The sequence below is a fragment of the Rattus norvegicus genome, chromosome 1 (genome assembly GCF_021556685.1).
Source record: "Rattus norvegicus strain SHRSP/BbbUtx chromosome 1, alternate assembly SHRSP_T2T, whole genome shotgun sequence".
Classification (NCBI taxonomy): Eukaryota; Metazoa; Chordata; class Mammalia; order Rodentia; family Muridae; genus Rattus; species Rattus norvegicus.
In genome coordinates this window covers 88,899,532-88,923,432 of record NC_141534.1, presented here as the reverse complement: position 1 = coordinate 88,923,432, position 23,901 = coordinate 88,899,532, and the positions used below count along the sequence as shown (strand labels likewise).

The window sequence follows — 23,901 nt, the reverse complement described above, 5'->3', positions numbered from 1 at the left end:
CCCCAGTGAGGGGCTGGGGGCGTGGCTCAGTGGTAGAGCCCCTGCCTAGAATCCCCCAGTGAGGGGCTGGGGGCGTGGCTCAGTGGTAGAGCCCCTGCCTAGAATCCCCCAGTGAGGGGCTGGGGGCGTGGCTCAGTGGTAGAGCCCCTGCCTAGAATCCCCCAGTGAGGGGCTGGGGGCGTGGCTTAGCAGTGGAGTGATTACCTAGTTTGTGTGAAGCCCTAGGTTCAGTCCCTCATACCAAAACATAAGTCAACAACAACAACAGCAACAACAACAACAACCTGGTACCCTCATACCATTCAGCATCACTTATTACCTACTGTAGAAACTGTAAGGTCATTGGGGGCTTTGATGACAGGCTACAACCAAGACCAAATGGCTTCTCTGCTGGGAAATTCACAATGGTCACGCCTCTTACAGCTCAGCAGAGAAATCTCCCTCTGAGCTCTGTTCTCCTCGCACACCCTCCGCAAATAAGACAGACCACACAGAGACTTCATTTACACAGCTTTACTCTACGCTCACGCATTTGCATTCATCCATCAGTGTATCGATGTGCTGCTTCCACAAAGATGTAATCCAGCCTCAAGAATTACCACAAGAAATTTGCCTGGTGGTTGACTGATTCACAGACAGTTTTTGGATCAAGAAAACTGAAGTGCAGGGACAGAGAGGGGTCGGTCATGAAATGTCAGGAGGGCTGCAGATCCAGGCCAGAAATCCCATGGTGTACCAGGTTAGCCCAGATTAGCAAGTGACCCCAATGTCTTTCACAGCTGAACAGGAGATGGAGACACACAGACGCACACTCACTTAGGATATTGTTACAGGACGTGCAGGGGTTCAAATCCCTTCCACCTCCTCCTTTCTCCTCGAAGTTCACATTTACAAGAAACTTAATTAGGGGGCAGCAGAGACAGCCCAGTTACGAAAACACATTGCAAGAATGAGGATTTGAGTTTGATCCTCAGAACCTGTGCAAAAAGAAAAAGAACGTGGCGGCGTGGGCTGATAGCCCCAGTGCTGGGGAGGCAGACAGGAGAACCCCGGGGGGGGGTTCCTAGCCCAGCCTAGCCTATTAGCCAGTGAGAGACCCCCGTCCCATAAAAAGGTGGATGGTGGCCGAGGAGTGACACACAAGGTAATCCTCTGTCCCCCATACACACCCATGCACAAATGCACAGATGAACACACACACACACACACACACACACACACACACACAAGTACAATTATATCCAAAGCACAGTGCTGATAACTAGTGACAGTCATCCTATACACCCAAGGGAATGTGGCAGTCATTTGGATTACAACAGTTAGCTAAGTTATTGTTTCTCTACACTTTAAAAAAAATGTTTTTATTTACTTATTTATTTTGAGATAGGATCTTATTCTGTAGCCCAAGTTGGCCTTGAATTCAGAGCAATTCTCCGGCCTTAGGTTCCACATGCTGGGATAACAGCCACACATCAACACTCTTGCTTCTTTCACACATAATTTTTTAATTATATTTATTTATAGGGCCATGCTCGTGCCACGGAATAAAAGTGGAGGTCAGAGTGGAACATTCAGGAATTACCTCTTTCTTTCCACAATGTGGGTACTGGGGATTGAACCCAGGGACTCGGGCTTAATGGCAAGCCCCTTTTCCCACTGAGCCATATCTGAAGCCTCTCTTTCTTGCTTTTAAACATGAAACCACAGGTGAGGGGACACCATTCTCTCTCTTTCACAGGCACATAGAATGAGACAGGGCAGCATGGTCAGATTTAATGGCACTAAATTCAGAGGGCAGAAGTCAGCTCATTTGGGAACTAAAGTGCCATTTTTATTCCATTTTGTTTTTTTATTGGTTTTTAAGATGGAACCCAGGGCCTTGCATATGCTAGGCAGAGGCTCTACCACTGAGCCACGCCCCCAGCCCCTCACTGGGGGATTCTAGGCAGGGGCTCTACCACTGAGCCACGCCCCCAGCCCCTCACTAGGAGATTCTCCAGCCCAGAAACTCACTATTTCAGATAGGCTGTCTGGCCAGCAAGCTCTTAGGGTCTACTTGTCTGCCCTACCTGATGCTGGTGTTACTGGCACTGTCAGACTTTTACATGAGTCCTGGGGATTAGAACTCAGGTCCTTATGCTTGTATCACAAGACCTATTATTCACTGAACCATCTTTCCTGCCCCTAGCTTTCTTTAAAGACAATGAAAACTGAAGGATTCAAGGGCAGGCAGATGTTCTGTTTTTTTCCAGAACTAACTCTCGGGACCTCAATTCCATTTAGGCTGCTGGAGGGCAAACAATGAAGAACGCACACATTGAGCTTCAAAGAGCAAGGTCCGACTTACCAAACATGTAGTGTAAGAGAAAATGTCTGCCTGCCCTCCTGGACGTCAGGCTGTGCGGGTAGGCTGTGCCTCCAGAGGAAAAAGCAGGGGATAGAGGAGAACAAAGGCTAAGTGTGGGTACGCAATACCAGGAGCTGCCTTGTGGGAAGGAACATTCTAGAATTTCCCAAGGCTACTAATTACCTTGTCCACCTTTGAGGGTGTACAGAGATGAAAAGTAGCTCCAACTCAGGAAAAGACACAGAAAGAGTCTCTCCAGAACAGTATCCCCCACCTAAGGCCTTACATTGTTGCCAGTGTGGATCAGACCCACACGTGCATACGGGGCCCCCAATGGTCCACAGTCGCAGTTCAGTCAACCACAGAGAAAAAGTCCGCTTCCAACTTGTTACTTCTTCCTTGAAGCTCATCCACCTCCTTGGCAACAGGGTTCCTCAAATCATAGCTTCCTGAAATCTATGGACAGATCAGAACACACCAAAAGAAACAGGGAGAACCATAATTAGATAGTTAAAGCCTGAAAATCTCCTGAGTCCAGGACCACAGCCACCCCCACCCAGCCAGGCACTAGAAACATTAGCCTTAGGGCCCTATACCCTAACAGACAACAGAATCTCAAATCGTAAATTTTTATGTAGCCCAGCTAACCTCAAACTCTCAATCCTCTGCTTCGCCTCCCAAGTGCTGGGATTACAAGCATGTACCAAGTTGTCCTGTGCCAAAACTGTTACATTATTATGGAGGGAAATAGGTCAGATGGTCAAGGACCTGCAGTGACCCCAATGATGCCTAGCAAAGGTTCTAGGAAGGAGGCCCAGGAGCTCACTTACCAATCCTCACCTAGGAGGGTGTCTTTTTACAACCCCCAGTACCCTGAAGTCATCCTGGTTACCCTGTTGACCCTACCATACTTGTGGACCCCTCTGCACCCCAGCTGAACCTCCACTTTAACTAACCAAGCCATCTCTGTACACATTCACCTTTGGAGACACGAGGGAGGCCTCCTGGCTTGGTCTTCTGAGCCCTGGATGTTGAAGCCAGTGCATCATCAGGTTGGGTCCCCTGAGGAACTGACACCGACCTTGTAGATCCAGGCCCTTTCTTTGGAATCACCGTCTTGTTCTTGGTGGCTTCAGAATCAACCAGGACATAGGAGAGAGCACCCAAGCTCATCTTCTTCTTCTTCCTCATGGGGGCAGGGATCCTGTTTGAGGCCCAGGTCATGGCTTTCTTCTTTGGGGGGTTCTCAGGTCCACCATCTTGATCTGAATCCTCTAGATTCCCGGGGCTGTCAGCTGTGGGCAGCGCACTCCGAGGAAAATCGTTGGGATCCCTCCAGACTCTTTTCTTCTTCCAAACTGTCTCCTCCTGCTTCACAAAGGGGTTTTTGTTGTTCTTCGCAGACTCTGAGACCTCTGAGCTTTGGGTAGCCGTAGCTTCACCAGCTTCCAAATTAGACTTGTTATAATTGCTGCCTTGGGGTTTTCTCCAGCATATTGGTTCTTGCTTAGGATTTTTTTTCTGTTTCCTTCTCCTGGAGCGAATCTTACCTCCAGCCCTGCGAACTAGAGGCTTCGGAGGCTCACCATGGTCCTCTGTGTTCTTCCAATGGTTTCGGTCCTCCATCTTGAAAGTCGAGCCCACTTCTACGCCCAGCCCGGGTTCCTTCTTTACTCTCCTCCTCGCAGTGGAAGCCCAAGCCTCCATCAACTCAGCCTCAGCAGCCTCCTCAGCCCTCGCTTCTTCCTCCCGATTACGGATCGCAGCATCCATGTAGAAGATGACCTGTACTACCGCGCCCAGGAGCAACCCCAAGGCTTCTGCCCAGTTTGGTGGAGGCTGGTTTGAATTCGGGAGTGGTGGGTTGGGGTTAAGCCGCAAGAGGCGCACCACATCCTCCCAAGTGCGTCCTTCAGCATCCAGGAATTCGTTCAGATTTTTTAAAAACTCATCATCCTGGGTGGGGTCCCTGTAGACCACTCTCCAGACACCGCCCCTCCCTGGGAACTCCCGGGGTACGGAGCTTAGATTCACACCCTCGCTAACCTCAACTAGAGCAGCCTTCACATTCTCTTGCCTCAAAAACATTTTGTTGAGTATACGGTATGTGCCCAGTGGCAAGAGGACCCCATTCAAGGTCTCCTCGATTTCTGCATGGCCACAGTGCTCAGGGATACCAGTGACCAGCAGGGACCTGTGGATGTCCATTCCCATGCCCCGGCACCAATCCTCCAGCAGGTTCATGGCCATGGGCTCCGACATCTTCCTGATTTACCTATGCGTGGAACAGAGTCTATGAGGGAGATGGTGGAGGTAAGGCGGTCCCCAAATATGAATCCTGCAAGGTGACAGGACAGTGAGGTCAGATTCCCTGGAAGATGGACAGGCACCTAGGGTCTCCCCTGACTCCTCCACTGCTTTGGCCTTACAAGACGCCTTGCCCACCCTCCCCACCCCCGCCCAGGATCTACCTTCCCAGCCTGAGCCCCTGGTGCTCACGTGTCCCAAATATGGTGCAATCAGCCCTCGCCGGTTCTAGCACTCCACAGGTTCACAGGGATGTTCTGGCCTCCCCCACTTCTGACGGTTCATCCAGGCCAAGGACAGGAGCCTGGAGCACAGTTGCTTCCCAAGCGCAGGCTCTGGCCCCAAAGAGCAAGGACGCCTACTCCAGCCAGCACGGGTCACACAGCTTTGATCCCCTAGGCTGCACGGAGCTAGCTAGTTGAAGATGGCTCATGCGCACTTGCTTCCTGCACAAGGGCCTCAGATCTGCATCCCCGGCGGTCTCCATGGCAACAGTCTACTGGTTGCTAAGCATCATCCTGGCCTGCTGTGGGCTCTGCAATCAGGCTTAATGTGGAAGACAGAAAAGATGGGACCGCTGTGACCGCTGCTCAGGTGTCCATTTGGGCAAAAAGTCCACATTCTGCATCCCTCCAGAGCCATTTCTCCACCACCGACTACTTTTGTCTCTTTAAATTTATATACACATGGGCTGGGGAGATGGCTCAGTGGTTAAAAGCACGGACTGCTTTTCCAGAGGTCCTGAGTTCAAATCCCAGCAACCACATGGTGGCTCACAGCCATCTGTAATGGGATCTGATGCCCTCTGCTGGTGTGTCTGAAGACTTATATATAATAAATAAATATATCTTTTTAAAAAAGTATACACACACATATATACAAATATATACTTATTTATTTACATATATGTATGTATGTATGTATGTATGTATCCCTCAACCCCTCGGCAGGGTCCTACTGTGCAGCCCTGGATGGTCTGGAACTTTCTGTGTAGACTATGTTGGCCTGGAACTCACAGAAACCTACCTTTATCTACTTCCTGAGTGCTAGAATTAAAGGCTTGTGCCTCCATGTTTGGCAACTTTTATAATTTGCTGCTGCTGTTGTTGTTGTTGTTGTTGTTGTTGTTGTGCTAAAGTACAAAGTAATCAGGGCTGGAAAGATAACTCAGTAGTTAGCACTGGAGAATTCCAGAGTAGCCAGGTTTGGTTCCCAACACCCACATGGCAGCTCACAACTATAATTACAGCTCTGGGAACCCAGTGCCCTCTTCCGGCTTCTGCAGACCCTGTATATATGTGGTGCACAGATATATATATATATGTAGAATACTCACTCATGTAAACTAAATAAATAAGTATGTTTAAACCTCCGGATACCTCAGTGGCAAAACACTTTGGAGCCCCTGGAGTCAATCTCAGCACTGCTGAAGAAATCAGAAGCAAACAAGAAGAAAGAAAGAAAACGATTTACCTCACGACATTCACTATAGTTGAGGTGCCTAAGACGAAATTTCCTGTGACTAGGGTTATGTCTGAATTTAACCAACCATATCACAAATAACTACAAAGAAGGTAATTCTGTGGCCCAGAAACTGAGATTTCTCCAGTAGACTAAGAATGGTTGGAAGACGGTCATAAAAAATAACACTGGAGGGCTAGGAAGATGGCTCAGTGGATAAAGTACTTGCTGCGCAAGCGTAAGTTCATGAGTTCAAATCCCCAGCAACCATGAAAGAAGTGAGGTGTGGCATCATGGGCCTTTAATCCCAGCACTGGAGACAGAGACAGGAAGAACAGCAAGAGTTCCCTGATCAGCCAATCTGCCAGAAACAGCAGGATCCAGACCACTGTGAGACACTGCCTCAAAAATTCATGGTGAGCTGGGCAGTGGTGGCACATGACTTCAATCCCGGCACTCAGGAGGCAGAGACAGGAAGATCTCTGAGTTTGAGGCCAGCCTGGTCTACATAGCAAATTCTAGGTCAACCTTCGCTACATAGTGAAACCCAGTCTCTAAATAAAGTGGAGAACAATTGGAGAAGATTCCCACATTGACCTCTGGCCAGCACAAGCACACAGGGCAAGCAAACAACACTACCAAACACAAAAACAAAAATGATTGGAATTACGCTGCTCAATGAAATGTGGGGTTAGAGGAAGTCGCATTTCTAATCCTCTGTATTTCAAAGCGATCTCATTTATTAATATGGGTGCAAGCCATGCATGTATGAGTGCACATGTGCACATACCAAGGCACGCATGTCAGAGGAGAGCTTGCTGGAATCCGTTCTCTCCTTCTACCAAGTGGATCGCACTCGGGTCAGAGGCTCGTGCTGTGGACACTTTACCCAGTGAGCCATCTTGCCAGCCCAAAATTTTGGCTTCGTTTGTCATTCTATGTGGTTGCAGTATGTAAGAAAGAAATTTGCCAGGCAGCGGTGGCGCACGCCTTTAATCCCAGAACGTAGGAAGCAGAAGCAAGTGGATCTCTGTGAGTTCCAGGCCAGCCAATGCTATATAGTGAGACTTTTTCTCAGAGGAGAAAAAAAGTGTTTATCAGACTGGAGGTATTGCTCAATGGTTATAACTCACTGGCTGCTCTGGAAAAGGAGCCAGGGTCCATCTACATGGTGATTCACAACCATCTGTAAGACCAACTCCCAAAAAATCTGACTCGCTCCTCTGGTCACTTTGGTTACCAGGCATACACAGGGTATATTTTTTTTCAGGTTAAAAAATATATATTTTCAGGTAAAAAATTATGCACATTAAATAAAATGAAAATTGTGAATGTCAATAAATTAAGATGTGTTTATAAAGCCAGGCATAGTCGTGCATGCCTGTTTTCTCGGCATGAGGATCCCAGAAAATTCAAGGCTTGCTAGGTCTGCAGATCAAGTGCCAGGCCACTCATGGCTATATAACAAGACTGTCGCAAAAGAATTAATTACTTAAAAGTCAGCATGGTGGTGCACACCTGTAAACCCTTGGCAGGTGGGTTGTCCTTGGATGTATTTCAAATTTGAGGTCAGCCTATGCTTTGGGAAACTATCTCAATTAAAAAAATAAATATTTTTCATGTAGAAAATATATACATATAAACTTTATATGTGTGTGCTTATATATTATATACATGTCCTTAGTGGAATCAGTTGCCTGCCGGATCTCACACTGAGAACCTACACTGATTGCCAGAGGGTTTAAAAATAGTTCTGAAGCATCCATAAGAGGAGTGGTTTCCATGACAACACATGGCCCTCTGGTTCCCATGACAACACTGCAGAGCGGTTTCCAAGACAACACATCTCTGCAACTCCAACGTTCCCATCATTCTCTGCTTTGCGTTTAGGGTTATTTTTCTATATTCTTTCTCTCTGTTTAGCCTTTGGGTTTGGGTTTGTTTGGTTTTAGTTTTTGCTTGGAGAGGGAACTGTCATCTTACCCAGGCTGGCCTCGTATTCGCTTCTTAGCCAAAGGTAGCCTTGAGCTCCTGATTCTCCTGCCTCCGCCTCCCCAGCGCTATTGCAGGTGTGAGTCAGCACGCCCAGCTCCATTTCTTTGGCGAGACAAGTTCCAGCTGTGTAGAACAGGCTGGCTTCAAATTCAAAGTCCTCCTGCATCAGCACTTAAGAGCCGGGATGGCGAGCATGTGCTGCCGTATCTGCTAGCCGTAGGGTTTCTCTTTTACCCTACTGGGTTTTTGTGGTTGTTGAGAACTCATCAAATTTCCAGAAACACCAACTCCTGAGAAGGTTTAGCAGTGCCTTAGTTTGCTTCCTATTACTATGATAAGCATCATAACCAAAAAAGCAACTTGAGGAGAAAGGGGTTTATTTCAGTCTGCAGCCGTAATCCCTCACTGAGGAAAGTCAAGTCTGGAACCTAGAGCAGGCACTCAAGCCGAGGCCCTAGAGGAACGCTGCTTACTGGCTTGCTCAGTTTGCCCCATAGCTATCTGCCCAGCAGTGGGACCTCCCACAGTGGACTAAGTCCTCCCACATCAATCATCAATCAAAAAAGAGGTCCCACGGGCTTGCCTACAGGCTAATCTGATAAGGGCATTTCTCAAATCATAATCATAAGAAAACTAACCAAAATAACAGTGTATAGGTTCCTCCTAGATTCTCCTTCCCAGATACCGCGCTAACCAACCCACCTCAGAGACTGACGTGGTTGATGGTCATTTTCTTTCGTTCGTGCGCTCAAATCTCTTCCATTCAACTTGATTCCTCCCAAACTTTGTGTCCTCAGCTGCTTTCTGCAGCTGCTACAAAACATTCTAACCAAGAGCATCTTGGGAAGGAAAGAGTTTATTTCATCTTACACTTCCAGGTCACAGCCCACCATGGGGGTCAGCACAGGAACAAGCAAGAAACCAGAGGCAAGGACCGTGGAAGAACCCTGCTTTGGGGCTTGCTCTCTGAAACTACGCAGTCCTGTGTAGATCAGGCTGGCCTTGAGCTCAACAGAAGTCCGCCTGCCTCAGCCTCCAGCTGGGATTAAAGACCTGCACACCACACCTATCAGCGAATGGCACCGCCCACAATGGTCTAGGCCCTCCCACAATGCCCCTACAGACACTCCCACTGGCCAGTATGATCTAGGCAACTCCTCAGTTGAGATTCTCTTTTCCCAAGTGGCTCTAGTTTGTGTCAAATTAAAACTGGAGATTAAGAAGCACACCTGGGGGTTAGCTCAGTGGTAGAGCGCTTGCCTAGGAAGCGCAAGGCCCTGGGTTCGGTCCCCAGCTCTGAAAAAAAAGAAGAAGAAAAAAAAAAAAAAAAGAAGCACATCTGGGGCTGGAGAGATGGCTTAGTGGTTAAGAGCACTGACTGCTCTTCCAGAGGTCCTGAGTTCAATTCCCAGCAACCACATGGTGGCTCACAACCATCTGCAATTCTAGTTCTAGGGGAACCCACACACTCTTGTGCCTTCCCAAGGCGTTGCATACATGCAGTGTGCATGCACACATGCAGACAGTACACCCATACACATAGACTAGATAAAGTATTTCTAGTTACTCTGAGACTAGAGAGAGAGTTCAGCAGTTAAGAGCATGTGCTGCTCTCCCAGAGGGCCTGAGTTTGGTTCCCAGCACCCACGACTGCCTGTAACTCCACTTCTAGGGGATCCAATGCCCTCTGCCTCCATGGGCACCTGCCTCACATGCTCAGACACACACAGATGCATATAAATAAAAAAGGAAATGAAAAGAACAAATCTTTTAGGTTATTTGAGTTGATGACTTGAGTTTCATAACAGATGAATTTTCCTGACATTGGAACAGAATTTCCAAATGACCATAGCATACTTATTCTGTTTTTAAATTTTCGTTATTATTTTGTGTGTGTGTGTGTGTCTGCGTGCCCATGCATGCATATAATGTATGTCTGTGTAAGGCAAGTGTACGTACATCACAGTGCGTGTGTGAAGGTCATAGAACAACTTTGAGTTTGGGGGTTTTGGATTTTTTTTTCTTTTTTTCGGAGCTGGGGACCGAACCCAGGGGTTTGTGCTCGCTAGGCAAGCGCTTGGGTTTTTTTTTATTATTATTATTGTATATATAATATATATAGTATATATATATTATATATAATTATATATATACTGTTGCTGTCTTCAGACACACCAGAAGAGGGCATTGAAGCCCACTACACATGGTTTTGAGCCACCATGTGGGTGCTGGGAATTGAACTCAGGTCCTCTGGAAGAGCAATCAGTTCTCTGAATCGCTGAGCCATTTCTCCAGCCCCACAATTTTTTTTTGTTACAATTGTTCATTTATTTGTTTATTTTGTGTATTTGTCTATGTATGGGGTCAGCCGCGGGTTCCCTGGCACACAGATGGAGGTCAGAGAACAATTCACAGGAATCTGTTCTCGTCTGCCACACTGGGAGCCAGGAATCATACTCAGGTCATTGGGGCTACACAGCAAGCACTTTCGTCTCCTGAGCCGTCCCACCAGCCTGGTCCTGTTATTTTGTGCTGCATATTTCTGCAGGAATCATCCTTGGCATGATGGTTATAAAGTCAAAATATAAATTAACTTTGAAAACTGTGGACGATTCTTTGTATCCTGCAGATGAACTATTCAACCGAGATGTGATTCTTCAAGTTAAGATGAGAGAGAGCAGGGGGCTGGAGAGATGGCTCAGTGGTTAAGAGCACTGACTGCTCTTCCAGAGGTCCTGAGTTCAAATCCCAGCAACCACATGGTGGCTCACAACCGTCTGTAATGAGATCTGATGCCCTCTTCTGGCCTGTAGTTGCATACATGCAGGCAGAAAGCTGTATGATGTATACTTAATAAATAAATAAATGTTTTTAAAAAAAAAAGATGAGAGAGAGCAATCATCCCACTGGCATACTTTGCCTTTTATTTAGTAATGAAAACAGTAGGTGCTTGTCAAAGAACGTTTAAATGCATTACGATTCGTTAACAGAAGATATTTGGTCTGTATACATATTTTATTCCTCTTTATATCGGGGGTAATATAAAAATGTCGTGGGGGGGGAAGGTGATTACTAGTAGAAAAAGTTTAAGATTTAAGACCCATTCTTAAGCTGGGCAGTGGTGGCCCAAGCTTGTATTTTATCCCAGCACTCAGAAGGCAGAGGCAGGTGGATCCCTTCAAGTCGAGTCCAGCCTGGTCTACAGAGTGAGTTCCAGGGCAGCCAGGGCTACGCAGGAAACCCTGTCTCAAAAAACTAAAAAAGAGGGGTTGGGGATTTAGCTCAGTGGTAGAGCACTTGCCTAGCAAGCGCAAGGCCTTGGGTTCGCTCCCCAGCTCCGAAAAAAAGAAAAAAGAAAAAGAAAAAAATGAAAAAGAAAGAGAGAGAGGAGAGAGGGGGAGAAAGAAAGGGAAGAGAAGGGAAGGGAGGAGAGAAGAGAGAAGGGGAGGAGAGGAGGGGAAGGGAAAGGAGGGAAGGGAAGCGAGAGGAGAGGAGAGGAGGAGTTCAACGGTTCCGCGGCATCACCTCGGCAACCTTATCCTGGCCATTCTGATTTCTTCTCATAATCTTAGGATTATGGGGCAAGAGGGAGACGTGTTCTGTGGGGTAAGGCTCATGTTACAGCCCCAACTGCAGCCTGAGCTCGCAGCAGCTGGCTCGCTCTGAGGCAGCATTCCAGCTGGGGGCCGAAGCCACAAACCCCGGAGCCCTGGCCATTTTTTCTTGCTTAAGTTATTTTTCTTAGGGAAAAAAAAATAGCCAAAGAAGAAAATCAGCCAGGGTCTTAGTTAGGGCCACTGTTTCTACAGGGAAAACACCACAAGCAAAACAAGCTGGGGAGCAACTGGTTTACCTAGCGCACATTTCCACATCACTGTTCATCATCAGAGGAAGTCGGGACAGGAACTCAAACAGAGCAGGGGCTGGAGGAGCACTGCTGACCATCATAGCTTCCTCACAGAACACAGGACACCAGCCCAGGGATAGCACAACTCCCAAGGGGCTCCCCCTCCCCCATCAACAGTCACTAGGAAGATGCCCTACAGCCTTGTCTACAGCCCGATCTTACAGAGTCATTTTCTTTTCTTTTCTTTTTATTATTTTTATTTATATGAGTTCACTGTAGCTGTCTTCAGACACACCAGAAGAGGGCATCGGATCCCATTACAGATGGTTGTGAGCCACCATGTGGTTGCTGGGAATTGAACTCAGGACCTCTGGAAGAGCAGTCAGTGCTCTTAACCACTGAGCCATCTCTCCAGCCCTCATGTCTGCTTTTTGACTTATTGTTGTTATGAAGAAGCCCCTGGGTCCAATGTTGCCTAAGTACTCATGGCTGTGAGACACTCACTGGGCAACCTAGCGGTGATCACATCCCTAAAGAATAATGACTCTCGGGCTGGAGAGATGGCTCAGTGGTTAAGAGCACCTGACTGCTCTTCCAGAGGTCCTGAGTTCAATTCCCAGCAACCACATGGTGGTTCACAACCATCTGTAATGAGATCTGATGCCCTATTCTGGTGTGTCTGAAGATAGTGACAGTGTACTCATATATATAAAATAAAATCTTTAAAAAAAAAAAAGAATAATGACTCTCCCCACGATCCACAGTCATCCACTGCCAGGGCCCTCTCCCTACATCATCATCATCATCATCATCATCATCATCATCATCATCATCATCATCATCTATTGTGTGTGCGCTCACATTCATGGCCACATGTGTGGAGGTCAGAATTGGGCAAGCCAGCGAGTTCACCATGTTGGTCCTGGAAATGGGACTCATGCCATCGGTGCTGGTGCCTGGTGTCTCTGCTTGATGAACCATGGCACTGGCCCCGGAATTCATCTTTAGAAAGATGTAATAGTGAATGTTCGTTCACATTCCTCCACAGTGAAGTCACCACATCCACAGTGAAGTGTCCTTGATTTCTAAACCAACTGGGGCAAATTCCTCCGCGTGTGTGCAAGTGTTTGGACATGCCTGTGCGTGTGGAAGCCAGGAGTTGGCACTGCATGTCATCCTTGAGGTCAGAGGATGGCGTCTGATCTTCCTAGAACAGGAGTTACCTTGAGAGTCATCTGGTGTGGGAGCCGGGCATCAAGCATGGGTCCCCCAGAAGAGCGGCCAGAGTTCTAAGCTCAGCCGTCTCCCCAGACCATCTCCATCTTAGTTTCTGAGACAAGGTCTGTCACTGAGCCTAGAGCGCACTAGCTCAGCAAGGCTGGATGCCCAGAGGGATCCACCTCCCGGCACTGGGAGTGCAGGAACGCTATGCCAGGCTTTCCCACGGGTGCTGGAGACTGGACTCAGATCCTCATAATTACGTGACAAGCACTTTACTGTTTGCCATCTTCCCTGCCCACCCCTTAAAATTTTTTTCTTTTCTTTTTTTTTTTTTTCGGAGCTGAGGACCGAACCCAGGGCCTTGCGCTTGCTAGGCAAGCGCTCTACCACTGAGCTAAATCCCCAACCCCCAATAAGTCTTTTTTAAATAAAGAGTTCTGTATTCTATTTGCAGCACCACTAATAATAATGAAGTAATAATGAAATAATATTATACTAAAATTATTATATAATTATATTATATATTATTGCTATTATTATTTTGAAATATGAGCCAGAGTTAGGAAGATAACTCATTAGGAATGGAGGAACAGAGAAAAGTAGTTTCTAGAGACTCACTGCACAGCCATTCCAGCTGATACAGGTTCAGTGACAGAGCTGATCTCACAAAAGAGAGTGGAGGAAAACAGCAGATGCAGATCTCTGGCCTCCACAGCATCACACACGGCACACAGGTGCACAAACAACATTGCTCACAGCCCTGTACACTAACCAGGAGTTCACGCCTGACTCTATGTCCCCAGTGCTGGGAGTACAAGCACATGCCAACCACACCCAACTTCTCCTCTGGATACTGGGGATCCAAACTCAGGACCCATGCTTGTGTAGCCAGCACCAACTGAGCTTTCTCCCAAGCCCTGTGGATGTAGATGAGGTGGGCCTTGAACTCATGACTCTCCTGCCTCTGCCTCTTCAGCATCAGGTTACTTCACTACCACAATGGGCTGAGGGCTTTATCTAAAGACTCTGCAGCCTTAAGGAGGCAGAGCCTGGCTGGCTGTAGGTCCTACTGATCCTCCCACCCACCATTTTCTAGCAGTGGTACCTCTGAGGATTGGTTTGTCACCATGGCAACAGGCTCCGCCACTTCTCCAAGCTGCTATACTTTCCCCACCATTGATGGACTGAGATTTCTCCGAACCTATAAGCCAATATAAAGCATTTCTCACATAAAGTGTTTCTCTGGTATTTTGTCACAACGATACAGAATAAACTAAGAGTGAGATGTATTCGTTATTTTTATCGTCTAGGGAGGTGCGGGTGGTTCCTGCAGGCCCAGTCCCAAACTGTTTCTGACTGGTGCCGCTACACTTTTAGTTCTGAAGGAAACGGGTGTCCAGGGAGAAAACCCCAGAAGCCAGACTCCACTTCAGCCTCTATCTGTACCAACTCTGTTGCTTCTCACTGTCACCAAAGATAAAAAGTACACAAAACACACAGAGAGAGCTGTCACCACAAAACTGTAGAGACTTCCTGCATTCTCCGTTTCCTTCTTGCTTTCGGAGGAGTTACCTCAACAAAGTTCCTTTCCTGAACAAGTAGCCAGGGCAGAGCAGCACCTTCTGCCCACAGGAAGCTCCTTTAGTGCCCAAACGGCCTGGTATTTGTACAGCTCCTAGAGGGCATGATGGTACATGCTATTAATCCCAGAACTCCGAGATTGACACAGGGGGATCTCTGTGAGTTTGAGGACAGACTGAGCTACACAGCCAGAGCTACATAAAGAGTCTGTCTCAGAAGTAATAAATCTTGGTTCTTCCTCAGCGCTGTCTGTGAGGTGGCTATCATCTGTATTGCACCATCATGGCTGCCCTCCCACCTCTGATGAAACCCACGATCGTCAAAGAGAGGACCAAGAAGTTCCTCAGGCACCATTCAGACCGATATGTGAAAATTAAGCGATACTGGCAGAAACGCATCGACAGCAGGGCGGGGAGAAGATTCAAGGGCCAGATCCTGATGTCCAACATTAGTTAGCGGGAGCAACAGAAACACAAGCACATGCTGCCTAGTGGCTTCCGGAAATTTCTGGAAGTGCTGCTGGTGTGCAACAAATCTTACTGGGCTGAGTGTGTCCTCTACGAACCGAAAAGCCATCGTAGAGAGAGCAGCACAGCTGGCCATCAGAGTCGCCAATCCCAATGCCAGGCTACACAGTAAAGAAAATAGATGGTTTGTGTGCCTGTTTTGTGTTTAAATAAAACCACAAAAAACTGCAAAATAAATAAATATAAATAAATAAATAATAAATCTATAAACGAAAAGGCTCCCTGGGTAACCTGAAGCCAAGCAGCAGATCCCTAAGAACGGAGAGACTCGGACCCCAGAGTGGCTGTTCTTAAACTGGGTAGTTTTTGGCAACAGATTTAGGAAGCCCATCTCCTCAATGGCTCGATAGATGCAGGTGGGTCCAAGAATGTGCGTTTCTCACAAATTCCAGGAGATAATGAAGCAGCCAGGCTTAGGCCTTTACTCTGGGCTTCGATGGCAATTGCAGGGGAATCTGTGGTGAGCGTGTGGTTGAGCCGGCCATCTCTGTGCACCCCCTCGTGGTACAATGGGGTCTCTGCAGCTCTTGTGAAATCCTTCTGCTTAGGCTAGAAGTACCCTGTGGAAGGGGAGGAGTCTGCACTAAGGATCCTCTATGGGATCCAGACAGGGTGTGTGTTGGGGGCGGGGGGGAGCGTGTGTGCCTGCGTGCGTGCATGTGTATGTTTGGACATGCTCTTGTCATGTATGTAGATCAGAGGTCAGCTGTGGGAGTCAGTTCCCTTCCTCCACCACATGAGCTGGAATAGAACTCAGGACATCATATTTGCCCCAAGCTCCTCCACGCCCTAGGCCCATCGAGAACTGGGTCTTGCTTGGTTTTGATACAGGGTCTCCTGTATCCCAGGCTGACCTGGAATTCCCTATGTAGAGGAGGCTAGCCTTGAATTGATCCTCCAGCCTTCACTCCCTGAGTGAAGATGTGCGCTACCACATACATGATGCTAAATAAGTCTCTCGGTAACACTGATCCCCCAGGGTCCAGCTCTGATCCTTGCACAGAAGGGACCGGCAGTTACATGCTGACGGTCTCTGGTCAATCTCTTGCCTTGCCGTGTAACTTCCCTGGGGCATGTACCTGCCTCAGGCCTCTGTTGCCTCAGCTGTCCTCACGCTTCTGCCTTGGGGGCCTTTTCCAGCCAGGCAGTCCTGGATATCTAATACATAGATCTTGTCCTTATCAGAATTCCTCACCTGTGGCCCCTTCCAGGAATGCTCCCGAATGGTCTTGAAGGAATCCGCATTGCGCAGCCTGTACTGTGGTTACCTTTTCTGCCGCCAGAGGGCAACCGTACCCCACCCACCTCCGCCATTTAGGGATCCCGGCAGGTTGCCCTGCTCCTCCTGCAAGGGCTGCTGGTCTTGAAACCTTCCTTGCTTCTACCTCCCCTCCACCCCCGCGGACCTTAGAGTCTCCATTCCACAGGTCCTTCTGCTCTTCTTTTTTCGACCCTTAACTCCGTCCGTTCAGAGACCGTATGGTTCTGGAATGTTCTTCGCCATAGATCTGGGGTCTGATTTATCCAATCCAAAGAGTTATCCACTGCAACCACTTAACAAACGTCAGCCAATCGGTAGGACGCTGCTTATCGGGCACACAGCGACACGCACTGGGGGCACAGGATATGCCCTACTCCCACTGCTTGGATCTAAGAGGCTCCGCTTTCCCTCCACCCAATTCATCCCTCTTTCTGGGGCCAGGTATGACCCCAAAAGCCCTAGTTCCAAAGTTCTTTGCCAAGGATGTTGAGCTTGAATGGGGCACTGGGGTTGGAGAAGGCTGCTCAAATCCCGAAGGCTGCAGAAAAAAAAAAAAAAAGCCACATGGACAAACCAAAGCCTCTATGTGGTCTTCAGTAAAATCACTGAGTTTGGGGTCTCCAGACTCTAGTGACCTAGGTTCCAGGCTATAGGCTTTTCAGAAGTATCTCCCCCAACCCAGTAAGAGAGCCCTATTTCATCTTTGAGCAACATACCCATCCTCTTGTGGCATCTATGAAAGAGCCCACTGTGTGTGGTTGACACACAAATCTGCCAAGGGGCAGTCAGGGCTCTGACTATGGGAAGTGTCATGAAGGGGGCCTCCTTGGGAATGTGGTATCTGAAGACTCCTGGGGAAGGACATCCTAGGCAGCAGAAGCAGCCTGTGCAAAGGCCCTGGGGTAGGAGCATGCAGCATTTCCTAGGACCTGGAGAACTGAAGACACACAAGGGGTTATGGGAAATGAGGCAGAGATTGGAAGGGAGCTCATGTGTGGAACTCAGTGACAGAGAAAACGTCCAGTGACCACGGAGATGTCCTGTACCTACCGTGAGCAATGTGGTCACCACTGGCCACGAGAAGCACATGACTGTGTGCAGACCCAACTTCAAAAACAATAGCAATGTTTAGCTTTATTTTATTCCCTTTCTATGTAAATCGAATCACCTCTAGGTGGCCAGTGGTGACACTGTCGGACCAAGAGGGTCCAGATCACTGTAAGATGTTCGGCTTGCAGTTGTGTTGACATAGCAAGATATTCCAGGGTATGGAGAGAGAAGTGACACTACCAGGTGTCAGATGTGGCTGCTAAGACAACCCCCTGGACCACCATGTTGGCATTCTTGGCAGTGAGATGCTGAATAGGCTAAAAACCCAAGCCAGAGTGCAGGATTTTGTTCTGCAGTGAGGCTTGGGAAAAGGGACTGTGAGGTCAAATAGGAGCTATAGCAGGGTGCAGGGGGATGCAGGTCTCCATAAATGTGGCAGTGCACAGGGTTGAATTGGAGTGTGGAAGGGCAGTACAGACTCCACATAGGGTCCCAGGAGCAGGAGCCAGGGACATGGGTCAGCCATGACAGCAGGGCATGCCCTTCAACCTGGTACGCACTCACACCATTGTCCAGACCACAGAGAAAAATCAACAACTAAGATGCTTCATTGCTTCATTTGAGGATCCCGGATCACACAGCACACGAGGACAGGTACCTGTAACTATGCAAGGGGAAGTGACATGTGGGGCCCTCCCCAGCCACCACACCCCAAGTCCATCAGCCACCATGAAGTGGGGTTTCCTCTCCAGCCGAAGGCTCCCCTGGCCTGCTTCTCCATCTGTCCCGTCATCATCCCTGGTCCTGGGAAGCAAGGAGTGGGGCTGCCTCTGAGTACAAAGAGGTACCCATGCCCCCTGCAGTTTCTGTATGTCCCCACTGAGGAGCTGGACAGTTCGGTCTGGGTGTGAGGCTGGTCAGAACTTCTGTTACATCCTAAAAGGTCCAGGTACCACGAACTGGTCACTTCCTGGGGATAGAAAGTTGAAAACACACACACACACACACACACACACACACACACACGAACAAGAGGGTGCAAAGTGCTGTGCAGGGCAAAGCATTATCTACACATCGAAACACAGAACTAGGCGGCCAGGGCTTCTGGCGCGTAGCACTACAGGAAAACACACAGCTAAAGCGGCTGTTTTCAGGGACAGCTGAGGGCTGGAGAGTGGCCAGCATCAGACAGGCTTTACTGGGGGACTAATGATGCCAGGGTGGGGCACAGCAACTGCTTCCTACAATAGGGACACTTGACCCTTTAAGGGGATCTGGGGTCTTTACTGCACACAGTTGGAGTGGGGGGGGTGAACAAGGGACTCCATTGTTACATTAAGTCAAGAGTTACAAGGGCAAACAGCTGAGGGGTGGCCACTGACAGCTGGGGCACCACAGTCGGAGGGGCAAGGCTTGCCCAGAAAGCTGGAAATCTGGATTTCATGTAAGTTTTCCAAATCAGAACATATTGGCAGTATATTACCAGTTCAACCTGTGGACACGGGCTGGTGGGGGGAGGCTTAGCTTCCCCCTCGTTCCCAACTGCAAAGCCTCAGGAGGATGGGCTAATGCAAACGCCTTCCTTCCTTCCTCCTCCTGGTTCCCCTATTCTCCCTCCTCCCCAGTCCCCCCCCCCAACATTCCCCTCCTCTCCTTCCATTTTTATTCCTCCTCCAGCTCCCAGCCCCCTCAGACTTGCATTTATGGAATACCTTTCCCTCAAAATACACACACATAAACGCGCGCACACGCGCAGGAGCGCACGCGCGCGCACGCACACACACACACACACACACGCATGTACACACGGGCGCGCGAGCGCAGACACACATGCGCACACACGCGCTTGCGCAAGCACACACACACACACACACACACACACACACACACACACACACACACGGCCCTTAACCCTTCCAAAATCCCCTAATACGCATTGTGCCCATCACTCTTGCTTCTCCCTAATGCCCCGTCAGGGCCAGAGGTGGCTCCCAGTAGATCCCAACGGCTCCGCCAGAAACAGGTGCCTGAAAGAATGGGCCGGCAGGAGTGTCAGACACTCACGCACACTCACGCGGGGCGGGGGGAGAGGGCTCCGGAGGTAGAGCAGAGCCCCTCGGTGTCTTCAAGTCCATTTCTCCCCCGCACTCACCGGCCACTGCATCCGAGTGCCTTGTCTCTTTTCCTTGTATCTAGGCTGCAGCCATAATGATCGCTCATGCCATCTGTTCATGGAACTGAGAGGGAAAGCTGGGCACCGGCCATAGCCAGCCAGGGACACAGCGGAGCACAAAGCAAATGCACGCGGTTAAGCGAGAGGGAAGCTGCAGGGAGAAGAGAGAATAGGAGGAAACGGGAAGGGGGAAGTCCACACACAAGAGACGGGGCTCGTAGTGACATCTGCGGCACTAACGGCATTTGGGCGCCCGCCTTGGGCCCCTGCGTGCTTTCTTTCCGCGGGTAGACTTGGGAACAGCAGCTGGCTGTCCCTTGGCCTCACCAGCCCTGACACGGGCCCCGGCGCCTGCGGATCCCTTCTTCTTCTTCTTTTTGTTGTTCCCCGCATGGTCCTCGGTTGAAGCCCCGCTCCCCGCTTTCTTCTCTGGGGTGACACCGCGGCCACGACCGCGGCCACCCCTGCGGGTTTTGCGTGCCCGGGACCCGGTGGAGACCGCGGTGGCGCCGGCCGGTGCCAAGCCTTTGGAGCCGGTGCGCGCTCTCTTGGCGCGCGGCTTCTTGGACACGCTGTCACCAGGTTCTGACTCTTCGCTGTCAGTGTCCTCGGAATCTCCCTCTGACTCTGTGTCTGAATCTTCCTCCGATTCCTCGTTGGATTCGAGATTCTCCTGGGAGGCCAGGAAAGCCAGGACCTCGGATAAACCACCTTGGCTGTGATCACACTTCCGGCCACCACTTCCACCACCGCCCCACCTGCTGGCTTCTTCCTCTCTCACAGCTTCCACCATATCTTGAGCAGCCAGGAGTGCCACCAGCTCCAAGAGGCCACCCTGGTGGCCCTCAGCGGTCCAGCCTCTGAGGAGACCTAGCCCAGATTTCTTTCCTTTAAGGCAGTTCTCTGCTTCAGCCAAGGTGGAAATACATTCCAGAAGATTCCCATCTTCCTCTGCCTTCCTCAGAACCATGGCGTCCACCTGGCGACCTGCCTCTTCTACCTTCACCCTGGGCCCAGAGGTGTCCTTGGCCATGACGGACAGGACTTGAGGAAGGACATCTTTTTTGTCTTTTTTATCGCCCCAACCGAGGGTCTCAATCACAGAAGCGATTTTCAGCATTTCTTCTCTGGCAGACGGGTCGGCGGGGTCTGTATAAGCCACGATAGCCACAAACTCGGGGCTGTCCATTACTTCCTTCCCTTGCTCTCCATTTTCCAGAGACTCGCTGTCGGAATCATCGTCATCGTCATCTTCGTCATCATCTTCGTCTTCATCTTCGTCTTCATCATCGTCATCATCGTCATCTTCTTCTTCATCATCCTCCACTTCTGTTTCTACCTCCACTGCGGGGGTATCTCTCACAGCCAGTAGCGCGACTAAATCAGGGACCCCGCTCTTTTCGTCTTTGATGTTTAAGCAAATAGATTCTGTCCCAGGAAGGTCTTTCTCTATCTCTTCCTTTTTAGCTTTGTCGGTGACCGTGACAAGTGCCAAAAACTCTCGGGGGCCATCTCCTTCGTCCTGGTCACCCCGAAAGGCCCACTTCTTGGTGAGCTCTTTGGCGGCTGCTTGGAGTGTGGCATACAGGGCTCTCTGGTCTTCATCTACGCTCAGGTCCTCTGCGTAGATCTCCTCTATGACGATACCCAGGCTGTCATCAGAAGAGTCTTCCGACTCACTCCTGGCTCGGCGTCCTCCCCGGCTCCTCTTCTGGCCCTTCTGAGCCGTCAACTTGTGGCTTCTGGATCGCCGCTTACCTCCCCGACGGCCCCGACGGCCGCTCCTAGCTGCCCCTTCAGAGGAGCCAGCTTTCTTGGCCTCCTTCCCTAATCCCTTGGCCTGGGCCTGGGCCTCCAATACCAGAGGGATGGCAATTTCTCTGAAGTCATCCATGGGCCTTTCATCCAGCAACAGGCGCCTCATCTGCCTAAGGACCCGCGCATCTTGCCCGCGGTCCTTACTCAGGATTTTCCAGATCCCATTCTCTCCCCTAATGTGGATAGGTATGGCAGAGTGATCGAAGTCGGCCCCAAATTCAACAAGGGCGGCCTGAGCCTTCTCCTTGGTCACGGCTCTCACAGTTCGAAGCCTGTAGTTGCCCAGGGGCTGCAAGTTCGGCCTCAGGGTAGCTTCGATGTCCGCCTGCTGCAGGCGCTCGGGGATGCCCGTGATCAGGAGGGCCCTGTGCACCTCCACTTCCAGCTCCTTACACCAATCTTGCAGAAGGTTCATAGTCATGGCGCTGCCTGGCAGAGGCTAATCTTGGGCGGGAGGGAGCCCGAGAAAGGCTAGGTCAAACCCACTCTGGAAAGGCCACCCGCAGGGTGAGAGTCCAGACTCGGGTTTGGGGCTCTGGGTTTTAGCTACCTGCTATCTAGCGGGACGACGCAACGATCTTCCCCTGGGGCAATCCGAGGGTCTGCAGGGGGCTTACGTGTACGTTCTCCGGGCTGGCCCGGGTTGTTCCTCCCTTTGTCCCTGACAACCCAGACGACTGGACGCGGCTGGTGGGGTACAGGAGGACGGCAATCAATGCACCTGGTGGGCGTGGGGTGGGTGGGAGCAGCGGCTCGCCTGTGCTCCCGCGGAGTCTGGAGCGAAGCGCGTAGCCAGGTCTAGACGCTCAGCGGGGCCGCTGCGGAACGGCAGCCTCAGTCTGCGCCTGCGCGGACTCAGTCGCCTCCCCGCCCCCTCCTGCTAGTCCCTGTCTCCATAGTAACACTGCAGGCAGCAGCTGGGGTCTGCCCGGTTACGGTCGCAGCAGCTGCTCTTAAAGGGCCAGGTGGGAAGGAGGGCTTGGGGACTGATGAGCCAAGAAGGACAAAGTCACTGTGGAAACCACTGAAAGAGATCAGTCTCGCTTCAAAGAATAGAGACCGCCTTTGAAAGAAGAGAGACTTCCACCAGGGTCATTTATTTTGTTTTTGTTTTTTGAGGCAAGGTCTCCTGTAGACCAGGCTAGCCTTGAACTTGGCATGTAGCAAGGATGACCTTGAACTTCTGAGTCTCCTGCTTCCACCCTCTTCACAAGTACTGCGATCACAGACCTGAGTGATGTCTAGCCTGCGTTGTTTTATTAATGTGTTTCTGGCACTCGAGGCCAGGGTTGCGTGCATGCTGCGCAAGCACTCTACCAACTACATTCTCATTCCCATGCGACAGATGGACCTCTGGTTAATAAAGCCCCAAATTAAACTGTCCTTTGGAGGTGTGACCTCACATGGACTCTATGTTTTAAGGTATAGGGGGTCTCAATGTAAAATAGAGACGTCCAGGTCAGCTGTCCTTTATGAGCTGAGGGGTATCATTTGGGTATACGGGACCCAGCAAGTGGGTACTAGACTCACGGAGGGAGACCAGTTTCACTCATGGTTATTCTTATATTCTGTTTTTGAAACAGGATCTCACTTTGTAGCCCAGGTTAGCCTGGATCTGTGTAGCCCAGATTAGCCATTCATAGAAATCTATCTGCCTCTGCCTCTGCCCCTCTGCCTCTCTCCCTCTCTGCCTCTGTCCCTCTGCCCCTCTGCCCCTCTGCCCCCTGCCCCTCTGCCCCTCTGCCCCTCTGCCCCTCTGCCCCTCTGCCCCTCTGCCTCCTGAATGTTGGGATTAAGATTGCGTGCTAGCACACCTGCATCCTTTTGGGGTTTGGTTTTTGAAACAGGATATTACTACGTAGCCCAGGGTAGCCTCAAACTCCTGGCAATCCTCCTGCCTCAGAATGCTGAGGTCATAGGTATGAACCACTGTATAGAGGTCTTCCAAATTCTTTATTTTTAATTTTTATTTATAATCTGTGTGTGTATGTATGTACAATGTATGTGGGTGGAGCACGCCTGTGCACAGCATATGTAGGAGGTCAGAGGACAACTCTTAGGAGGTCAGCTCTCACCCACCATCATCTCCATTGCTTTGAAGGCCCTTGAGCTGACTGCACTCACTCGATGGGGTTGAACAGACCGTCTGCTGGATTTATACTCTATCCTTACTGCTTTCCCAGCCGCAGCTTTGAGAATCTTCTAGAACTTTCCCTAACCTGTTTGCTTCTCTGTGAAATAGTGACAGCCATGGTTCCTTTTCCTAAGGAACCTGGTTGTCCTGGAGACCTTAACCCTTGAAAGTGAGGGGAG

At 49.9% G+C, this 23,901-nt stretch overlaps 2 protein-coding genes and 1 pseudogene across 5 annotated transcripts; 1 reads left to right on the top strand and 2 right to left on the bottom strand.

The window, feature by feature from the left end:
* Window positions 1-498: 498 nt before the first annotated feature.
* Window positions 499-5,155, bottom strand: Pnma8a (PNMA family member 8A). 3 transcript variants are annotated; one of them, XM_087568588.1, is made up of 3 exons: window positions 4,819-5,155; window positions 3,328-4,685; window positions 499-2,803 (listed from the first exon to the last, which is right to left on the bottom strand). In XM_087568588.1, the coding sequence occupies exons 2-3, from the start codon at window positions 4,607-4,609 to the stop codon at window positions 2,787-2,789; spliced, it is 1,299 nt and encodes a 432-aa protein (XP_087424714.1). In that variant the 5' UTR covers window positions 4,610-4,685; window positions 4,819-5,155; the 3' UTR covers window positions 499-2,786.
* A 9,830-nt stretch (window positions 5,156-14,985) lies between these two features.
* Window positions 14,986-17,037, top strand: LOC103691045 (60S ribosomal protein L32 pseudogene; annotated as a pseudogene).
* A 1,158-nt stretch (window positions 17,038-18,195) lies between these two features.
* On the bottom strand, window positions 18,196-22,415 carry Pnma8b (PNMA family member 8B). 2 transcript variants are annotated; one of them, NR_199369.1, is given in 2 exon segments: window positions 18,196-19,624; window positions 19,750-22,415. NR_199369.1 is itself a non-coding variant. In NM_001107481.2 (1 exon segment), a coding segment is annotated over 1 exon segment (2,004 nt). In that variant the 5' UTR covers window positions 22,010-22,415; the 3' UTR covers window positions 18,196-20,005.
* Between the last annotated feature and the right edge of the window lie 1,486 nt (window positions 22,416-23,901).

Excerpts from the sequence above, each read along its gene's own strand:
- Pnma8a (XM_087568588.1), bottom strand. The coding sequence starts at position 4,609 with ATGTCGGAGCCCATGGCCATGAACCTGCTGGAGGATTGGTGCCGGGGC.